This window comes from Dysidea avara, chromosome 13 (genome assembly GCF_963678975.1).
Source record: "Dysidea avara chromosome 13, odDysAvar1.4, whole genome shotgun sequence".
Taxonomy (NCBI): Eukaryota; Metazoa; Porifera; class Demospongiae; order Dictyoceratida; family Dysideidae; genus Dysidea; species Dysidea avara.
Window position 1 is genome coordinate 11,860,681 of NC_089284.1, and position 20,504 is coordinate 11,881,184.

Here is a 20,504-nt window from a genome sequence, read left to right on the forward strand (position 1 = left end):
TTTCACCTCACCCTTTTTATAAGTATTCCATGTTTCATGTAGGAACACTGTATCAACTAGTCTAGACTGAAGTGGTGCCATTGATTCAGAAGTTAATTTCAATACAGGTAAGTATTAATATCAAAACTGTACAGATTATTATACTTTATAGTGTACTTATTTACCATTATAAACATGAGGTGCATGCAAACATCATATGTAATTACAACTTTATTGAAATCATTTTAGATGTGAGGTTGCATCAAACATTTTGGTACTAATACGTCTTGTTAATCTTCTAACAGACTGTTTTACATCATCGTACTGCAAAACTAGTGGTAAGTTTGACAAGTTGAGAATTGCATATGCTGCATTGTATGTTGCTGTCAAGTATGGATAAGAGAGTGCTTCTGATTTTCTTCTGTCCTCTTCACAATCAAGACCTGTACGGATTCCTCCAAGGTTACATTGTATGTAGTTGGTTATGTGAAATATGATTGTCTCAAATGAGCCAACTTGAAAACTGGCACCAATCCACAGTAGTGCTAATACCACCAATAAGAAGGAGAGTGTTGCAAATATCTTCACTTCAGGAATAGAGAAACATTTTTGCTTTGACATTCTGCTCTTCCTCTTGTAGTGCTACATAAAATGACAGTATATAACTATACATACGTAAAAGCATATACATAGATTGCTATCACTGTTGGCAGAGTCAATCAAAGTAGTTGGTACTTAATAATGATGAAACATATCACTTCGGATTAAACTAGCTGAAAACATGCATGCATAGCTATCAGTTAAACAAATCGCAGAATTAATGTTTTACCCAACAGCAAAACATTAGTTAAAACCACTAGGGATTCTTTCAACAATGATACTTTGATAGTTGGGTTTGAAGATGATCCAGCCACAAAGAAATATACTCTGCTGTAATATAATCATATTACACATATTGAGCTAAACTGTACAGCTAGATCTCTATTATGCAATAAGACTATCATTACTATATGTATCAGTACACCTGTATAGCTATAAGCAGGTACATGCATATTGCAGATACACTATCAAGACACATGATAAAGAAAACGTACTTTTCACACCTTAGTATCTCAGTGATCCCTTATCCGATTGGAACCAGACTTGCTACAGAGTTGTCCACCAGCCAGGGGAGCCTACATGCCATATTTGAAGGAAATCGCTCCAGTCATTTCCGAGATACGAGCTGCCAAAGTTTCGATTTTTTTCTTCGTTTTTTTTGTTCTTCGTGTTTTCGCACATTTGCAAAAATTGCTATAAAACGCAAACGCGTACTCTGATCTCCTTGAAATTTGGCACACAGAAAGGGAGTCTGAAGGTGAATCCTAGCATCAAATGTGGTGCAAATCCGATGAATGGTTCAGGAGTTATGACCGATTATTCGCGTAAAACAAGATCGATTTGTTTTCACGCCTACAGGGTAAACCGCTTCATGGAATGAGTTGAAAATTGCTACGTAGAAGGAGTAACCATCGTAGGAGTACCTTTTGGTGGTTTGAAAGGAATCGAGATAAAGACCATGGAGATATGACTCAAAACCCAACCTGTGTCACAATTACGCGATCAATATTAATTTTATGAATAAAAAAGTATTAGTTTTCACGCCTACTAGGCAAACCGCTTAGAGCAATGAGTTGATAATCGGTGTATTATTATTATTGGGGGTACAGGTAAGGAGGCAAAGCCTGTAAAAACCTGATCTAAACAATCAAACTACTACAAAAATAACTATACAATATCATACTGGTAATCATAATAAAATCTATCTAGGTGTGTCTTAAACAAATTGGTTGAATGAACATTAACTGAGTCATATGGGAGTCCATTCCAATCATTATAGCTGGAATAGCCTTCATAGAAAGTCCTTGCAGTAGTACAGAAGAATCGGATTACAAACCACTGAGTTATGATTCGAAAGCCAACTCCGTGTAGCAAATGCGAGATCGAGATACTCTAATAGAACAGTCACCCTAATAGAGCATTCAGCTAATTTATTTACTCCATTATAGAATTCTATTACATTACAAGTTATTCTGTAGGGAGTTCAGCTGCAAACAGTTAATCTTATAGACAGTTCAGCAAGAAGCAAGTCACCCTATAGAGAGTTCAGCTCCAAATATATTGCTGTAGTGATTCAGAACATTAGACTCTACAAGTCACACTGAAGAGAGTTCAGCTATAAACAAGTCATACACCCTGTAGAGAGTTCAGCTGCAAACAATTCACTCTGTAGAAGTTCTGCTACAAACAAGCCTTCATGCAGCGAGTTTAACAACCAAAATCCACCATGTAAAGACTTCAGCTTTACTAACAAGTTACTCTGTAGAGAGGTCAGCTAGAAACAAGAGATAGCTCAGCTAGAAAACGTCACCTTGTAGAGAGTTCAGCTATAAACAAATCACACTGTAGAGAGATCAGATAGAAGAAGCCACCTTGTAGAGGGTTCAGCTGTGAAGTGATCACCCTAGAGAGACCCTGTAGAGAGTTCAACTACAAAGAAACCATCCTGTAGAGAGATCAGCTAGAAACAAGCCACCTGTAGAGACATCAGCTACAAAGAAACCATCCTGTAGAGAGTTCAGCTACAAACAAATCACCCTGCATAGAGTTCAGCTACAAAGAAACCATCATGTAGAGAGTTCAGCTGCAAACAAATCACCTTGTAGAGAGTTCAGCTATAAACAAGTCACCCTGTAGAGAGATCAGCTACAAAGAAACCATCCTGTAGAGAGTTCAGCTACAAACAAATCACCCTGCATAGAGTTCAGCTACAAAGAAACCATCATGTAGCTGCAAACAAATCACCCTGTAGAGAATTCAGCTATGAACAAATCGCCCTGTAGAGAGATCAGCTAGAAGAAGTTACCTTGTAGAGAGTTCAGCTACAAAAAAGCACCCTGTAGAGAGTTCAGCTGCAAACAAATCACCTTGTAGAGAGTTCAGCTATAAACACGTCACCCTGTAGAGGGATCAGCTACAAAGAAACCATCCTGTAGAGAGTTCAGCTACAAACAAGTTACCCTATAGAGAGATCAGCTAGAAACAAATCATCTTGTAGAGAGTTCAGCTACAAACAAATCACCCTGTAGAGAGTTCAGCTACGAAAAGATCACTGTGTAGATAGTTCAGCTATAAGAAGTCACCTTGTAGAGAGTTCAGCTACAAAGAAACCACCATGTAGAGAGTTTAGCTGCAAACAAACCACCCTGTAGAGAATTCAGCTACAAATAGATCGCCCTGTAGAAAGATCAGCTAGAAGAAGTTACCTTGTAGAGAGTTCAGCTACAAAGAAACCATCATGTAGAAAGTTCGACTACAAACATGTCACCCTGTAGAGAGATCAGCTAGAAGAAGTTACCTTGTAGAGAATGCAGCTACAAAGAAACCATCCTGTAGAGAGTTCAGCTACAAACAAGTTACCCTATAGAGAGATCAGCTAGAAACAAATCATCTTGTAGAGAGTTCAGCTACAAACAAATCACCCTGTAGAGAGTTCAGCTACGAAAAGATCACTGTGTAGATAGTTCAGCTATAAGAAGTCACCTTGTAGAGAGTTCAGCTACAAAGAAACCACCATGTAGAGAGTTTAGCTGCAAACAAACCACCCTGTAGAGAATTCAGCTACAAATAGATCGCCCTGTAGAAAGATCAGCTAGAAGAAGTTACCTTGTAGAGAGTTCAGCTACAAAGAAACCATCATGTAGAAAGTTTGACTACAAACATGTCACCCTGTAGAGAGATCAGCTAGAAGAAGTTACCTTGTAGAGAATGCAGCTACAAAGAAACCATCATGTAGAGAGTTCAGCTACAAACAAGTCACCCTGTAGAAAGATCAGCTAGAAGAAGTTACCTTGTAGAAAGTTCAGCTACAAAGAAACTATCAAGTAGACAGTTCAGCTACAAACAAGTCACCCTGTAAAGAGATCAGCTAGAAGAAGTTACCTTGTAGAGAGTTCAGCTACAAAGAAACTATCATGTAGAGAGTCAGCTACAAACAAATCACCCTGTAGAGAGATCAGCTACAAACAAGTCACCCTGTAGAGATATCATCTAGATATATACAAGTTACCCTATAGGACAAACAAATCACCCTGTAGAAATATGTGTTGGAAGCAAATCATCATGTAGAGAGTTCAGCTAGCAACAGGTCACTCTGAAAAGAGTTCAGCTACAAACAATGGGAGTTTCAGCTACAGTTCAATTATGTTTAAGAAGTCACCTTATTACCTACAGTATGATTATCTTTCATTGTTAAATTTACAAGTATTTTTAATCATACAAAAAAAGCTGTACACAACATTTTTCTTCCTTTGTTCCACAATTCCTGCAGAAAAGAAAAAAAAACAAGTTAGAAGGAAGCACCAAAGCCAGTTAATGGTCCACTTTGTGGCTTGCAATACAAAAAGAAGTGATATCTAAACCAAAACAGCCAAGCTGTAAAAAAAGAGTGCAGCCCTCAAAAAGGCCAGGATGAAAAAAGATGTAAAATCCAAGAAATGGCTGTGATGGTAGGTTAATGGCAAAATTTTAATTACAACAATTCAGGTGAATTTGGTGCCAAATCCTGGTGGAGGAGACAACGCAAATTCACCTGAATTGTCGTAATTAAAATTTTTGCTATTAACCTACCATCACAGCCATTTCTTAGCAGCCACCTTGGATTTCACATCTTTTTTCATCCTGGCCTTTTTGAGGGCCGCACTCTTTTATTACAGCTTGGCTGTTTTGGTTTAGATTATACACACACTGTATGAAAATACTCACTCCATGTATTTTTTGCAACACAAGCAGCATCATGATCAAACTAGCACAATTAATGACAACAGTTGGAAGTATGATTCCATAAAAGTTCACATCAACACCAGCTCCACAAAACAGTGGAGGGAAGTTAATAATCTGATACTGTGAGGTTGCCAGAAAATAAATATTCGGTGTCGTCACAATAATGATCACAGCTGCCACCTCGATAACATGAGTCACTCTACTGGTGAGTACCTTGTTAACTCGAGATGTCTTAAGTGGGTAGATCAGAGTCAAGTAAAGGTGTAGAATATAAACAAACCAAAACATACTGTACATGACTATAGTGATGATGCCTATGAATGCTGCAAAACATAAAAGTGTAAGTATACGGTACAGTAATTCTTGGACTAACCTTGTATTTTGCAATATGTTGTTGGGTTATCAATAGCATTAAAGATGTATTTATCAGAACAAAGTGGATTCCACTCTCCCAGTGTAATATTCGGCAAACTTATAAGAATTGCTATAGTGAATTAATGTTTCCAATAATGAAATGCAAATTAGCTGCACAGATATATACGTCAGTGACCAGATTTGCGAAAAGGGGTCTTCCACATACATCCAATTTATGAACTTTGACAATTCATAATGTGAGATTGGAAAAAGCTGTTGACTTGAAAGTTGGTCAGTAGTGCGTTCCAACATAGGTTAGTGGATGAAGGAAATTTCAGGTGTTTATTTTTATTGAGCATTAAGTTATGGTTTTCCAAGTTGATAGAATTGGATGTGTGTGGAAGACCCCTTTTCGCAAATCCGGTCACATATATACATGTATATATAATGCTATTGTTTGTGTTGGTAGGTGATAATTTTGCATATATAGACACTAATTTTTTGAAGCACCAAGATGAATAGATCCTTCTGCAAACAGTTATCACACAGTGGTCTCACTGTTGAATTGTACAAGGCTACATGCATACAGATACACATGCACACACATCACATATACTTACACTGAACTGTGATCAAGATAGCATTGATCACTAATAAGACTTGAGGATACTTAAACCTACACAAATAATACATCATGGTCAAACACAGCACTGTGATATAGCGAATACTCAAAGAACAAAACAATTTATACAATTGAACGGGTTGTGCATGTGTTGTACACGAACTAGCTATGTGTCAAAGAAATATTATTAAACACCATGCAGTAATGAACCTATTACAGTAGATCCTCTATTATCCTGCTATAATTTAACACTCTGTTATCCAAACACCAAAATGACTGTTCTATTAAAGTATTTTATCTAATTTGTGCATTTTATAACCAAGGCTCTGTGTATAAATGAATGGAACTTTCAGTTATCTGAATATACTCAGGATCCAATGAGACTGAATGAGTTTGGATAATAGAAGGGTTAAGAAAGCACTCCTCCAGTTTAAAAAGTGATGCACATACGTACATGTCCCATATATAATGTAATTCACTTGTGTAAAATATTGTTTCCGAATGCAAAAATGTACAAAACTCAAATTTATTTTGCAAAAGATCAAGATACTCTAACAGAGCAGTCACTCATTTAAATTGTATGAAAATATTTTAACACAAAATAAGTTTTATCATGAATTATAAAGCGATTAAAAGTCAAAAATTGGGTTATTACACAGTTATAATGTGCTTTGCCTGAAATATGTATGTGTGCTCTACTCGGCCCCACTCCAGCCCAGCAGCCACTTAAGTGCCAATAACAAGTAAAACACTCACAGACTTGTACATTGTAACTTCATAAAGCACAACTTTTTGGTGCAACTAAATTTGGCATTTAGGAGATTTACTCTTCATGCACACATGTAACTGCAACTTTCATAAGCATACTACAGTAAGAATTAAGCAATACTCTCAAAAATTTTAATGTGATTCCTTCCATATATTGTATAATAAATACACATGCAGATCAGTTTAAGTTCACTTACATATTCTTTCTGTTGTAAATAGCTGCTATCAAGACAATCACTCCCCCAATTACATTTATTAGATGCGCAAAAGCAACATCAACAACCAAAATAGTAGTAACAACATCTCCATGTTGAGAAAATGATTTACAAAGTGGTGAACAAACAGAATCATTGTTGTCAAGATCAAATTGATCAGAACAATTCAGTTGGATGGTTTCTCCATAATCATCACAGTCAAAAATCCTGTCAGTTCTATTTAAAACTTCTAATATTCTCCATTCTGAAGTGCAATATTTTTGCCGTATCTCTTGACACACTATCTCCCCCACTAAAGCTAGGTCATCACATTTGCTCAGAGCATCACAAAACAAGTCCTGTGTTTCTTGAATACAAAATGGAAATGTTGACTCACTCACTTTACGAAGAGTTGCATAAGTGTTCATGACGTCTCTTGCACAACTATTATTTGTTATTGAAGTGTTACACACTTCCAATAAATCATCCTGTAAAGTTATGATAATATAAAATAAAGTTATTATATAGGTATGTGCATATACTCTGCAAACAACATTGTATGCATGCTGCAATTATACTTACATTAACATTATCATGAAATTTGTATATGCAGTGTCTGTGGCATGTGCGAGTGTGTGTACATACCATTGACATTGAAGAGCTATTTGCCATGTTAATATCTGTACTAGGTCTAATATAGAAGAATAGAATCGGCAATGTGAACAATCCAACAATAAAGCTAATCACAAGTGCAACTACCAATACGTGCAAGGCAGCTCTCAGCTTGAGGTTTAACCCCTTAAGATGAAATCTTGCAGGCTTTTTATTTTCCTCTACAATTAGATCAATTGCGCTGACATTAGATGCAGCAATATTCTCACTAAATCTGTTTGTTGCACAATTGGAACTGTACATGACAAAACTTTGTTTAATAGTATGATGATCTATGAAGTTGACTGTAGTAAGACTGTCATTTTCAGCAATGGTACTTATAGCCAGTATAACTTGTACTTGACTTTCACTGTACTCCTCTGAATCAAGCTGGTCTCGCATAGAACTGTAAATATATAGTATACTAATTATAATCAGCTTTATATGCATGCCATGCTATTATAGCAAAATCAACCTGTTGAACTAGTTTTCATGTATATCCATTCCCATTATACCATGAATTGTGAGTTAGCTACTAAAGCTACAACCAATGTATAAAATGTATAATTTTGTTGAGGATGATATAGCTACCTGCATGGCAAACATGTGCTATTTAAATATTTATAAGTGTAATGTTTATTGCAACTATACTTCAACATCACAATAGTACAGTTGTAATTTTTAATTGGCTCAAGCCCACTCATTTATCAGGCATACAACAAATCTAACTAGCAGTAAACTGCTATGGACATGCATGCAGTTTTACACTAAAGTCTTCTTCTGCTTTTAATGTTTTCTTGTAGCTTCAGATACACACATTAACATAGAAAGTGCATGGGATTCAAAAATTAAATGCTATAAGTTTAAGATGAATCTGAAAGACAAACCAAATGCATAAAAATTGTGACTACCTATATTTAACTACCAGGGCCGCCCGAGGGGTGGGGGGAAACTGGGGCAGTTTGCCCCGGATCCCAGCCTGAAAGGGGCCCCAGGAGGCCCCATGAAGGGCCCCCTGAATACCTGTTTAAAAGATCGATATACTCTAATAGAGCAGTCACAGTATTCTTCAGAGGAGCAGTGTAGCAAGCTTATAGATAAATAGATAAGGAGATATGGTTGGTGATGGGTAGTTATTGTCATTGCCAGCAGGTTGTGATCTTTTTTTTTTTTTTGGTCTTCACCTTACAACTTGGGTCAAGGGCCCCACTTTAACTCTTTGCCCTGGGCCCCTTAATTTCTCTGGGCGGCCCTGTTAACTACATAGCCTAAAATGAATACAATGAATGATGGCTACTTACAACAGGGGAAGCCTATACCATCCACAAATATAACAAGAGCATAAAAAATTGCTTGATTGCACTGAAGAAAACAGTGACCCATGTAGATTGTCTTCAGGTGTCTCACAGGGCTCAGTTTTGGGACCTTTACTTTTTCTGTTGTATATATGACTTACCAAACAATATTTCTTCCGCCATAAGATTATATGCAGATGATGCTATTATTTACAGAATTATCCATTAAATGATGACATTGATAAGCTACAAGAGGATCTGGACGCATTGTTCCAATGGTCAAAAGACTGCATTGTTTATGCTTTTTAATATATCCAAATGCGAACACCTTACTATTTCAAATAAACATGCACCATTAAACTCCACTTATAAGATTGACAACTGCATTATCAATAAAGTCAAATCAGCAAAATACCTAGGAATCACTGTTGCTCACAATCTTTCATGGAAAGAGCACATTACAAAAATCACCAGTAAAGCCAACTCAACACATGGTTTTTTATCACCAGTAAAGCCAACTCAACACATGGTTTTTTTACAACATAACTTACGGCAGTGTTCTACCAATATTAAGTCTCTAGCTATATTACAATATGTGAGGCCAATACTAGAGTATGCCTCAGTTTTTTGGTCTCCGCACATTCAATCACAAAACAATAGTCTAGAAGTGGTCCAGCAAGTGTGCAAAGCAGCTTGTTTTATCTTTAGCTCTTTTACAAGAAGTACTAGTGTTACAAGCTTACTTGAGGCATTAGACTGGCCAACACTTGAAGTAAGGAGAATTAATGCATGTCTTTCAAAATGCTTCACAACATAGTTTCAATAGATTTATCACAGTTTCTTAAACCATCATCCTCCATTACGTGTGGTCATCAACAAAGGTTAATTCATCCCCATCTCTACCAGAGTCAACTACTACCATTGCCATTGGCCATCAGAATTTGGAACTCCCTCCCCGCCAAAGTTGTTACTGTTGTAAATGTACATGATTTTCAAGCTAAATTATACATGCGCACACACTCATAACTGAGGTATTAGCACATTAAAACAAGCAAATCAATAAATAAATAAATAAGAAAAGGGTAAGATCAATTATTGGATTGAGTTATGTACTTGAAATCTTGTGAAGTAGTTTAATTAACATTACACTGTGAAAAAGGTGGGATATAAGATGGTATTTCCAGTGGCTTATTGAATACAAATAAGCCTTAATAAGTCTAAATAAGTCTTAATAAGCCTTAATAAAACTTAATAAGCCTTATTAAGCCTTATTAAGCCTTAAAACTTAATAAGCCTTATTAAGACTTATTTAAGTCTTAATAAGACTTAATAAGCCTTATTAAGTCTCAAATAAGCCTTAATAAGCCTTAATAAGTCTCATTATTTCCCTGTATTATACTCATGTTATACTTTAGTATAATGCATACTATACTATTACATATATGGTTTCAGTTTATTTACTACATTACCTGAAATAGCTTATACCGAATATAATGCCCACACTATACCATCACATATAAGGTTTCAGTATGTTTAACACATTTACATGAGATTGTTAGTATAATACAGGTTATATCAAGCTTTTTTGTATTCAATAAGCCACTGGAAATACCATCTTATATCCCTCTTTTTTCACAGTGTTAGACATTCTAGTGTTGAACTGATATTGCACTAGGGAGTGCCATTAAGTAGCAGTAGCAACTTCTCACTACTGGCAGTACAAAGCAATGAATATTAATAGTTCATATTGTATGGTCATTAGGGAAGTTAATATCCCATTACGTGTGTATTAACATTAATCTGAAATATAGTCCATCCTGACTAATTCGTTTTAAAGGTAGCTATTTGTTACAGTGGGAGTACTCATTTTCGGTGCAGTGTGACAATAATGAAAATCTGCTGAATTTGTTAAGTCAAGTACGTACTTTGCCATATTCCCCTAGAGAAACAGGTTACAGATCCTAGTTGTTGTGGCTTGTGTGGGTCCAGCCATGAGGATCACTGGATCTGCTGCATGCATTCAACAGAACATCACATTGTCAAACTTCAAGCCGTAGCTTTCTCATGCATGGAATTTGCACATTGCCAGTGATAAGTTTAAATTGAGTGCAGAGAAGGTTTCAGATGTCCATGTTACTGGAGGATCCAATCACTATTGGATCTCGAATGATTTTCTGCATTCCACAGAGTTATGATTGCAAGATTTTCACTCCCTGTATTAACAACAGGCTTTATAATTAGCCTTCTCACAGGTTAGGGATGCACTTATAATAGCTATCTATTAATAGTATAGGAGAGAATTTAATGTTTATAACAAAAGTCCTTACATACAAGGTATGCATTATAGACCTTGAGTAGTTTGTTTGACAAGCAAAAGGAGTCTTGCTATATATTATAACTCATACAATTTCTAACTGTTATTAAGTAGAATGCTGTATACTGAACATTATTAAGATGAGCCAGTTGATTTTCTTCTGACACCTCTGTAGCCTACATTAATGCTCTGCAAACTGTTAATCTATAACTTTACATTTTACAAGTTTACAGATGGTTCTTAAGCACATACTAGGAACAATGTATTACATTACTGTTGTTGTAGTGTGAGATCTAGTACGAGGTAATAGTATAATCTTCAAAACACTCCAACATCACTGCATAGTGTTGCGAACAAATTGAAACACAATACTTCTCCATTTTCTTACCATTGATCAATTGTTAAGCCATACCAAACATATACAAGTTGTTGAACAGAGCATGTCTTATCATCCAATAATGGCACATTTTAAATGTTCTTAATAATTGTTGTCATTTCTTATACTATATGCATCTTCAAGAAAAGGAATAATATTCTGTACACATATACAGTTCACTGCAGTATACTAGCCCAAATTACCGTGATGTTACAAAAAAAAAACCAATAGTTTCACACAGCTGAACTACTTAATTTTCTTCTCTTGTTAAGGGTCAGAAAGTCCTTGTTAAGGGTCAGGAAGAAAAAGGTCTATGGTAAAATGAATTCCCAACACTGAAGAGAAGAAAAGTGATCTGGCTGCATAAAACTATGTAGTCATGAATATCTCATGATTAATGGGTGCGTTTGCGTTGCTACATACACATATACACATGTACCTATGCATGCATGGTCTGTAATTTCAGAGCAAAAAATGCAACCTGGTCTGACAAAGCCAGTCTTATGGCTTAGACTTGACAATTCATAATTGTCTTGTGAATAAGGTAGCAACTTGAAACCTTGTCTGGATAAAGCTGTTACTGAGGTAAAGTTTCAAATAGATACATATACTGTATATGGCAAAAAAGTTATGGCTTATCAAACTGGAAAGGCTATAAGACTGGTTTTGTCAGACTGGGTCACAAATCTGTTGACTATATAGCTAATGTTTTATCTGGAGACATATGAAAATATATGCCCCAGCTGTAATTCCTTTAGCTATACAACAATTCTTGTGATTACTGCAAGTCAATTAGAGTATTGTTTTATGTAGTGAGTCACTGGCAGCACTTGCCAGTGGCTTTCAGTATAATTTTATGTACTGAAAAATAATAATAAATAAATAAAAAATAAATTTGCTGCTTGCTGAAGGATGCCACGAATAGAATGTTTTGATTGATGGAACACTTTTGACAATTTTGCTACTGTTGCTGGCATAAAATGACCTAAACAGCCAACTTCAACCATCACAAGCTCAACGGAAAGAGATGTACATTTAAGATGGACCATAGCGACCTTTTTTTCTATGGCTAGCAGCTAAAAAGTGGTGCTTGGTATTAGTAACTACAGAAAGTTCTAATAGTGTGATGGAATCGGAGGAAACTAACACCAAGTCTGGTCTACTTAATGATGTTGAAAGATTAGAAGGAATGGTGCTAGGAGGGCTCTCACTAGCAAGATGGCCAGGGAGATTAGCATAAAGCTTAGAGCCAGGTGACAAATCTTTCAGAAGACTATGAACAAACACGTGTAAACCAAGTCATGACGCCAAGTGTATCTACCTTGGTCAAGAGCCACAGAACAGCCAGTTAAAACATGGTTGGTTGTGGGCTGGGTTGACTGACACAGAGCACAAACTGGATTAGTAATCATTTTCCATCTAGCCAAATTCATTGGTGTTGGCAGTGTATCACAACCAGCATGGAGAAGAAATGACAGGTGCTTTCTGGTAGTCCAAACATCAACCTCTTCCACAGAGGACAAGCTTGTTCCAAGTCAACTATATCCAAGAACTTGTTCTGCAGTGACTCAAACGTAGAATCCCAATAACTTACATGAGATGATCTCAGATTGCTACGAGCAGCCTTAACAAAAGTAGCAGAATGGATGTTAGATACAGAAGTTTTAGCAGCAGATAGAGCATCACAAACAGCATCAGATACAAACTGAGAGTCAGAAGTCAATAGGGAATGATGCAATTCGACAATCAGTGCATCTGAGAATGTTCAACGACCAAAACATATGACAGCTTTGCATGCTCCTTAAAATGAGGTAGAAAAAGAAGATCTAGAACACTAGGATGAAAAATGGTACCAGGGGTACAATTCCGAGGTAGATTCAACCATCTTTTTACAAACTTTAGCAAAGTTGATTGAGTGGATTTGATTGATGACACACTGAGCCTCTTTACGACATGAAATGAATAACAGAAGACATGAAATGAATAACAGAAGACATGAAATGAATAACAGAAGACATGAAATGAATAACAGAAGACATGAAATGAATAACAGAAGACATGAAATGAATAACAGAAGACACGTAATTTTTTTAAGACCCACACTTTGTATTCACCTCTGATAGAATTTTACAGCTCCATAACTCACTAACCCTTTATCCTATTAACAGCAGACAACCACGAAACAGGGAGAAACGAAAGGGAAATCAATGTGGTTTCTATTCATGTATAGAAAATTGGAACATACCGTATACTTTGTAAGCAACGGACGTTTTATTGTCGGTTATCATCGTTTTCCCAATGGCTTCAGTACATTTTTATGGGAATCAAGAGCATCCAGTGGTTGCGCAATATGCAATTAATGTTAATTGCATTCCCAGACGCTTATACTAAACTCCCGTATTTTGACAATCAAAATTCTTGATCCCGATTGCAAATACATCAACTGGTGGCATGGAAGTGACTATCCGAGGTTATACCATAGATAATAAGGTATATATTATCTATGATATAGTCTCGTGTGGCCAGACCACTTTTTTTCTCGACCGAAAGGCACCTGCTTAAGCGTCGTGCCGAGAAAAATGGTCTGGCCACGCGAGACTAGAGATTAATATGCACATTTTCACGTACACTCACTGGATCTGATACTCTGGCACTGGCAACTTGTATCCAGCAATGAATCTATGACTATGTGCAACCGCGAATGCATCATAGTCTAGCGCCGCCCGCCCGGACATACTTCCTACTTTTTTGCGAAGGGGCGGGCGGTATCAGAGTATATGCATTCAACTCGCTCGATTCCACTCTGTAACGATCAAGCCAAAAACTCTCTCATCTGAGTTTTACTATAGCTACTGAGCTACATAATTCTGTTGAAATTGAAGAAGCGGACTACACAGACCGCCCGCCGAGTCAACTCGATACAAAACTTTGAATCAGCCTGAGCCGGGGGACCGCTGAGAGACTCACTATTATAACCACTGATCATCTGATAGCTTAGCAGCCAACATGCCGCACGAGGTCAGCGGTAACCCATCAAAGTAAGTGAACGTTGTAAATGTGGCGGGTTGATAGAATAATCTTCGGCCACTGCCGCGGCAGCACAGCCAACACCGCACAACCACAGGCCATATCAGTAAGTATGCAGACATATGTATGGTAGCTGCAATACACAGTAGCTATGTTATTGTTTTCAGTTGCAGTGCTTCAGTATACTGACAAATTTCATGCATGTTGTATAGCTGGTTGCTAAGTTTACAGGGAAACCCAGCACGGCATGCCAAAATTACCCTGAATTCAGAGTTGGCTCTTAGCAACTAATTCATGATTCTGGCTACAATTATGTTGTATGGCAGCTAAATGAAATCATATTTTATAGTGGCAACTGAATTTTGTAATACTTGTGTAACAACTAGTTGAGCAGTGAGAGCATCAAAAATAGTTACAGTATATATAGTAGCTATATGCATATACGAGCTCACATGATCATGGGAAGTTCTATACAAAAAATCACTACCATAGTATGCCATGAAATGCCTATGTCTTTGCCATGAATAATATTACCCCTATTGGGCTCTTTGATATAGGGCATGAAATGCCTGTGAAGACCAGAATTTCATGGTATTTTCATGGCATTGCAGAGATTCCTTGGGTACTGCCATATCCATGAAAAGTTATATTTCATAGGAGAAACCCTGGATTATTAACTACAATTTTGTATGCTGTCTCTGGTAGTGAATGGTACATAGCTGTAGTTGCGGTGACTATTGATAGGTAGTTATACCTACCTGTCATGCATCATTCAGTACCAAAGATGAAATTTACATACTTTATACCATTTTGTGCCAGCAGTGATAAAGCCGGTCTGTTATTTGCCCTCGGAATTGCTAGTAGACCATTTAATTGGTAATAAATGTGGTGTGGAATGTACCAATGCAACATTTGAGACTATTGACATACACCATTCACCAGTAATTTACAGCTATATATTACCAGCTAATGTATACAACAATCTACCATGGGGAAGGTGAAAATTGAAATAACAATATAATAATACAAAATTAAGTATATTATAAGTAATTAGTCACGATAGTACTTCATATATTGGCAATGGTGACGCTGTTGAACAGTGGCAGCAAGGACAAAAGTAATGGAAACTATGAACATTACTATCATTAAATTGCTGTATGAAATGATCCCACATGAAGTTGTAGAGTTTGTGTTTAATGGTGTTTGTAGATACAGACAGATCTATTTTAGGTAGTGAGTTCCAAATACGTGATAAACGATGGAAGTAAAAGTTCCGAGCTATGTTGGAGGAACATCTGTGATGGATCATTTTTCGGATAAACCAAAATGCCGGCATATTAGAAGACATACTCAGTAATGTTGAAATGTGATGACTGTTACTTGTAAGACTTAATAAAGAACATAATATCATTCATTTCATAAATGTACATTAATGGTAACAGATGTAAAATTACCAGACGAGACCTGTATAATGATTGGTAATCGTTCAGAATCCACTTTGTAGCCCGCCTCTGTATTCTTTCTAACATATTGATGTTTTTAATTATGTAAGGTTCCATACTTGTGAACAATAGAGGACTTGCAAGCAAACAAGTGAGATATATAACTTTCTTCTGGTTACAACTGAGCCACTACCTGAAAAACTTCTACGAATCAATGCAAGGCCTTGCCTGATAGTGGCTCTCCCATGTTAAGTTCTGTGTTATAATTATCCCAAAATCTTTTATACTATCAACAGTAGCAATAGACTTGTTGTCAATGAAATAGGTAGCAGTAGTGTAGTTCTTTAGCCAGAATTGCAAGTGTGCAAACTTGCTGAAATTGTAATATAAATCAAATGTTATGCCCCATTGGAAGAGATCATCTAGATCTTTTTGCATGAGATTCATTTCGGTTGCATTAGAACCACTCATGTGTCTCAAACATTTGATATCGTCAGCATAAATAAAAGCACTAGAAAACAGTAGGCAGTTTGGAAAATCGTTTATATATAGAACAATTAAAAATAGTGGACCTAGGATACTTCCTTGAGGAACCCCGGATAGAACCAGTAGTAGCTCAGAGAAACTGTTGTTGACACTAACATATTGAAAGCGATTAGAAAGATAAGTTTCAAACCATTTAAATAGTGTTCCAGTAATGCCGAAAGATCTTATTTTGTGTAGTAACTTGTTATGGGTAACAGAGTCAAACCCCTTCTTGAAGTCGACATCCAATACTTTGTTTGCTCTTTTCGCTTCCAATATTTCATTGATAAATAATAACAACTGCTGTAGTGTAGATCTACCAGGTAAAAAACCAAACTGATGAGGGGTAAATGAGTCAGACAAAAAGTTAATTGATATATTGAAAATGATCTTCTCCAAAACCTTTGAAATGATACATAATGGTGATATGGGACAATAGTTAGATATAGTAGCACGGTCCCCACACTTGAAGATGGGAATGACACAATGTGTGCGCCAATCAGATGGTAAATGGCCATTTGCAATGGTTAACTGAAAAAGATAACTGATGGGTTGACAGAGGATGTCTGCACAATATTTTAATACCTTAGGGCTGATATCATCAGGCCCCACTGCTTTATTTGGGTCAAGGGAGACTAGGGCTTCATGAACATCCTCCCTTGTGATAACTATGTCACTTAACAAAGTACCATAAACGTCATTAGTGGTAGTTGAGGAATCATCAGTTGAATCTTCATCATTAAAAACAGAGTAGAAATAGCTGTTAAACAATGTGGCTTTGTCCTGGTCACAGGTGGCAGTGTCAATACCTAAATACATCTGTTGTGGTAAGCCATCACTTTTTGTAAGAGAGGATTATTATATATTTGTAAATAAGATTGTTATTGGAACTAGCATAGTTGCTGATTAGTTTTGATTCATAATCACTCTTAGCTTCCACAATCAGGGCTTGGAGGTTGTCTTCTTCTGCTTGTAGCTTTAGCTTCAAAGTGTCAGTGGGTTTCTTTTTGTACTTTCTTCTTAAAGAGTGAATACAATTAAGACGATGTTTTATGGCTGGAGTAAACCATTTGGGGTGCTGCTTCTTCTTAACAGTTGCTATATCTTGTTCGTATAGGATCTTCAATGCCAAATCCGCAACATCATGGGACATTACTGATCTGTTGGACTAATTATTGTGCTGTACTGTGTCTTGGTGTTGTTGTAATGTGTGTGTGTGTTGTTATTGTTTTTTTGTGGTTTTGTTTTTTGTATTTTTTTTGTATTTATACCTTGCCAGGGCCCTTGTTATTTCAACTTGGTACCTGAGTCTGGACCTCCACTTTCTCTTGTATGTTGTCATACTTTTCATGATGTCATCATTCATTCAAAGATTTTACAAAACAACGCTTTCCAAGGCTGATACTTCTGAGTTTTTACTGGAAAACCACTCAGAACTGATTGGCAAAGTTTGGTAATAGATTATTTCATTAATTCTATGGAATATGAACGCTACAATCGACCAGACGGGACTACAAGCAAACATGAAGATTAGCGCACCTGTAAACACTATCCAGGTGATCCTAATGCTTGTTCTTGTGTTGTTCTTCAACAAGCATCTGTTTGCTTTCCTCGATACCAGAACACTTTTTCGCCAGGCGTTTTCAACTTCAGCAGCTTGTAATTAGCTAACCACATACCCTATGACAAGCAGACAACCACCAAAACGTGTAGAATTTTTATTTTTTTACATAAGATAAAACAGTACATAATAAGCAAATACAAGTGAACTTAAATATGGGCCTCAGTGATCTGCACAGCAATCGGTGCCTCAGCAACAGGACAGCGCAAACTGGACCTGGCACCGCAAATGCACATAATTGCAGACCTCAACAAAGAGAAGCTTAATTTACATCTCAGCCATCCCATCACTATTCCATAAGAAAGACTGTGCTTTGCACTCAAAAGGTTGGTCAGTCTCTTATAAAACTGAGTAGTAGCACCACCCATTCCACCAGTAGTGGTGAAAATTAAAGGAGTAAATGAGGCATTCTCTACTTCATGAACCCGTTGTTGGTATTCACGTCTCTTTTCCTTATCATGACATCCTCTCCAAAAACCATTAGCTGCAATGTCAAGCCTTGCGTTATCATCACGGTTAGCTGTTTTGTATTGAAGGGTCTCACCAGAAAGAGGCTGAAGGTGGGACAACATTGTTACAGACCTCAGAAAGTAAATTGGCAGTTAGATCACGCACTTCATTTATGTCTCAGAGAAGGAAACCTGTCTTTTGGACAAAACAGAGCATGTTCTATGGTAAAATAGTGACCACAGGCACAGGAAGTAGGGCAGGCCGATGGTAGCCAATGATAGTGAAGCGCAATTGCATCACGAAAAGCAGTTTTATGAAGCACAAAGTTATGCGACTTCAATGGAAGACAAGAGAGCCAATTGGATACACCCTTCTCCTGAGCCAACTTGACTGAGGAATGTATGCTAGGAGGAATTTCATCAAACAAAGGATTGGCAAATTGAAGTTGCTCTTGATGGTTCCTAGAGTGAAACTTGGATCACAACTGAAACTGTGCATCAAGTCAGTCACCTAGTTGATGCACTTGAGAGATAATCAAGCCAATGAGACCAGCATTTACTTCTACACTGCAGGAATGCTGCTGTGACACAACAATCGAAGGATCAAACACACCAAGGCCTCCTAGCCACACAGGCAAGGCAAACAGCTTTCTCTCAACATTGCCAGACCCAATAGACTAGGAAGGAAAACAGATCTAATAAAATGTTCAAGAGGAAGGAAAAGGTCTGTAAAACAAGAAGAAACACGAAAAAAATAGTTCCATCGGAAAGAGAGACCAGCAGCATAGGAAGCATGAGGTTGTGTTTGGGCAAAGAGGCCCAAGGTCTTAAGATCATCAATCCAGCCATCCACTTTACTTCTCAAAAATAGCTGTTCAAATGCAAGAGTGCCAATTACACCTCCCAAATAACGGTGTCCATAGCAACAAGTAATAGTTTGCTAAGATCATCTCGGCGGCCCTGCATGCAGAAGTGAGTTACTTATGCTCAACAGCTACACAATGCTAAATGGGGCAAAAAAAAACTGTGTGGGGAGTTGCAATATCAAACAGACAAAGTCTTATAGGTGCAGCAAAGAGCCAGACAGAGGTTTCTAGATTAGAGCTAAAAGCGTTAGATTAGAGAGGTTAACTTTATAGAAATGTAATAGTATACAGTAGAAACTCCTGCAATCACAAACTACAGAAGAAAAGCAACTGTCTTGGTTATGATGATTTAATAAAAAATCAGAATCCAGCAGGTGTAGTCAGAATGCATTCATATGAAAACAATAAAATTTTGTGAGTTTCAGTTAGTAAAATTCACACAAATTGGACCTCATACATAATCCCACCATGCAGAGTATACAATCTGGGTATGTACCCCATGATACTTCATTGACCTATTCTGCGTGCCTTTAACATGGTAAATTTTCATAGAGATATCAAGCTTGTGCATGGGTAGGAGAGAAAATAATGGCATGTTTTACCATTCAAATCACTGTAACTTTAGAGCCGATAAGCTATGGACTTTCTGTAAAAACCAACTTATTCTTTAGGGCAAGAGCTTGAATTTGATACCAAGTTTGTGGATATTGGATTATACAACATGAAACGTATAAACATGAAATAGAGACAAAACTGACAGCATTTGAGCATAAAACTGCCTGTAAAGGTCACAAAAGGTCAATATCTGAGGTGGCTCCCTGTTGAAAATCTTTGTCACGCACAAAAAATGTTTACCAAGTTTCATGCTAAAGTGCACAATAAGGCCTTTTTAAAATTAAGGCTTACAACTCTGACTACTATGCAAAGTTATGCTGGAATATCCCATAATAAAATGGATGAACATGCATACATATATGCATATATGCTATGCATGGTCTATAATTTCAGAGCAATCGTTAATGTCTACGTTGTTTGCTAAGTTGTACCCAAAGACACTCATGAAGATTAGTCAGTTGGAGTACTGTTATTATTGTATTGTTATTTTCACCTTTCCCACGGTAATTTGTTGTGTACAAATAATATAACTGGCAATAGCTGCAAATCACTGGCGAATGATGTATGTTGGTAAATTGGAGGTTT

The 20,504-nt window shown here is 37.0% G+C and overlaps 1 protein-coding gene across 2 annotated transcripts; it reads right to left on the reverse strand.

The window, feature by feature from the left end:
* Positions 1 to 84: 84 nt before the first annotated feature.
* On the reverse strand, positions 85 to 14,126 carry LOC136243296 (uncharacterized). 2 transcript variants are annotated; one of them, XM_066034815.1, is made up of 7 exons: positions 14,009 to 14,126; positions 7,384 to 7,795; positions 6,742 to 7,226; positions 5,775 to 5,830; positions 5,174 to 5,284; positions 4,783 to 5,123; positions 85 to 621 (listed from the first exon to the last, which is right to left on the reverse strand). In XM_066034815.1, exons 1-7 carry the CDS (start codon positions 14,107 to 14,109, stop codon positions 220 to 222), a joined length of 1,908 nt encoding a protein of 635 aa, XP_065890887.1. In that variant the 5' UTR covers positions 14,110 to 14,126; the 3' UTR covers positions 85 to 219. The 2 variants fall into 2 exon arrangements, with proteins under 2 accessions (XP_065890887.1, XP_065890888.1); XM_066034816.1 differs by lacking the exon at positions 14,009 to 14,126 and adding an exon at positions 9,428 to 9,628.
* Positions 14,127 to 20,504: the final 6,378 nt, after the last annotated feature.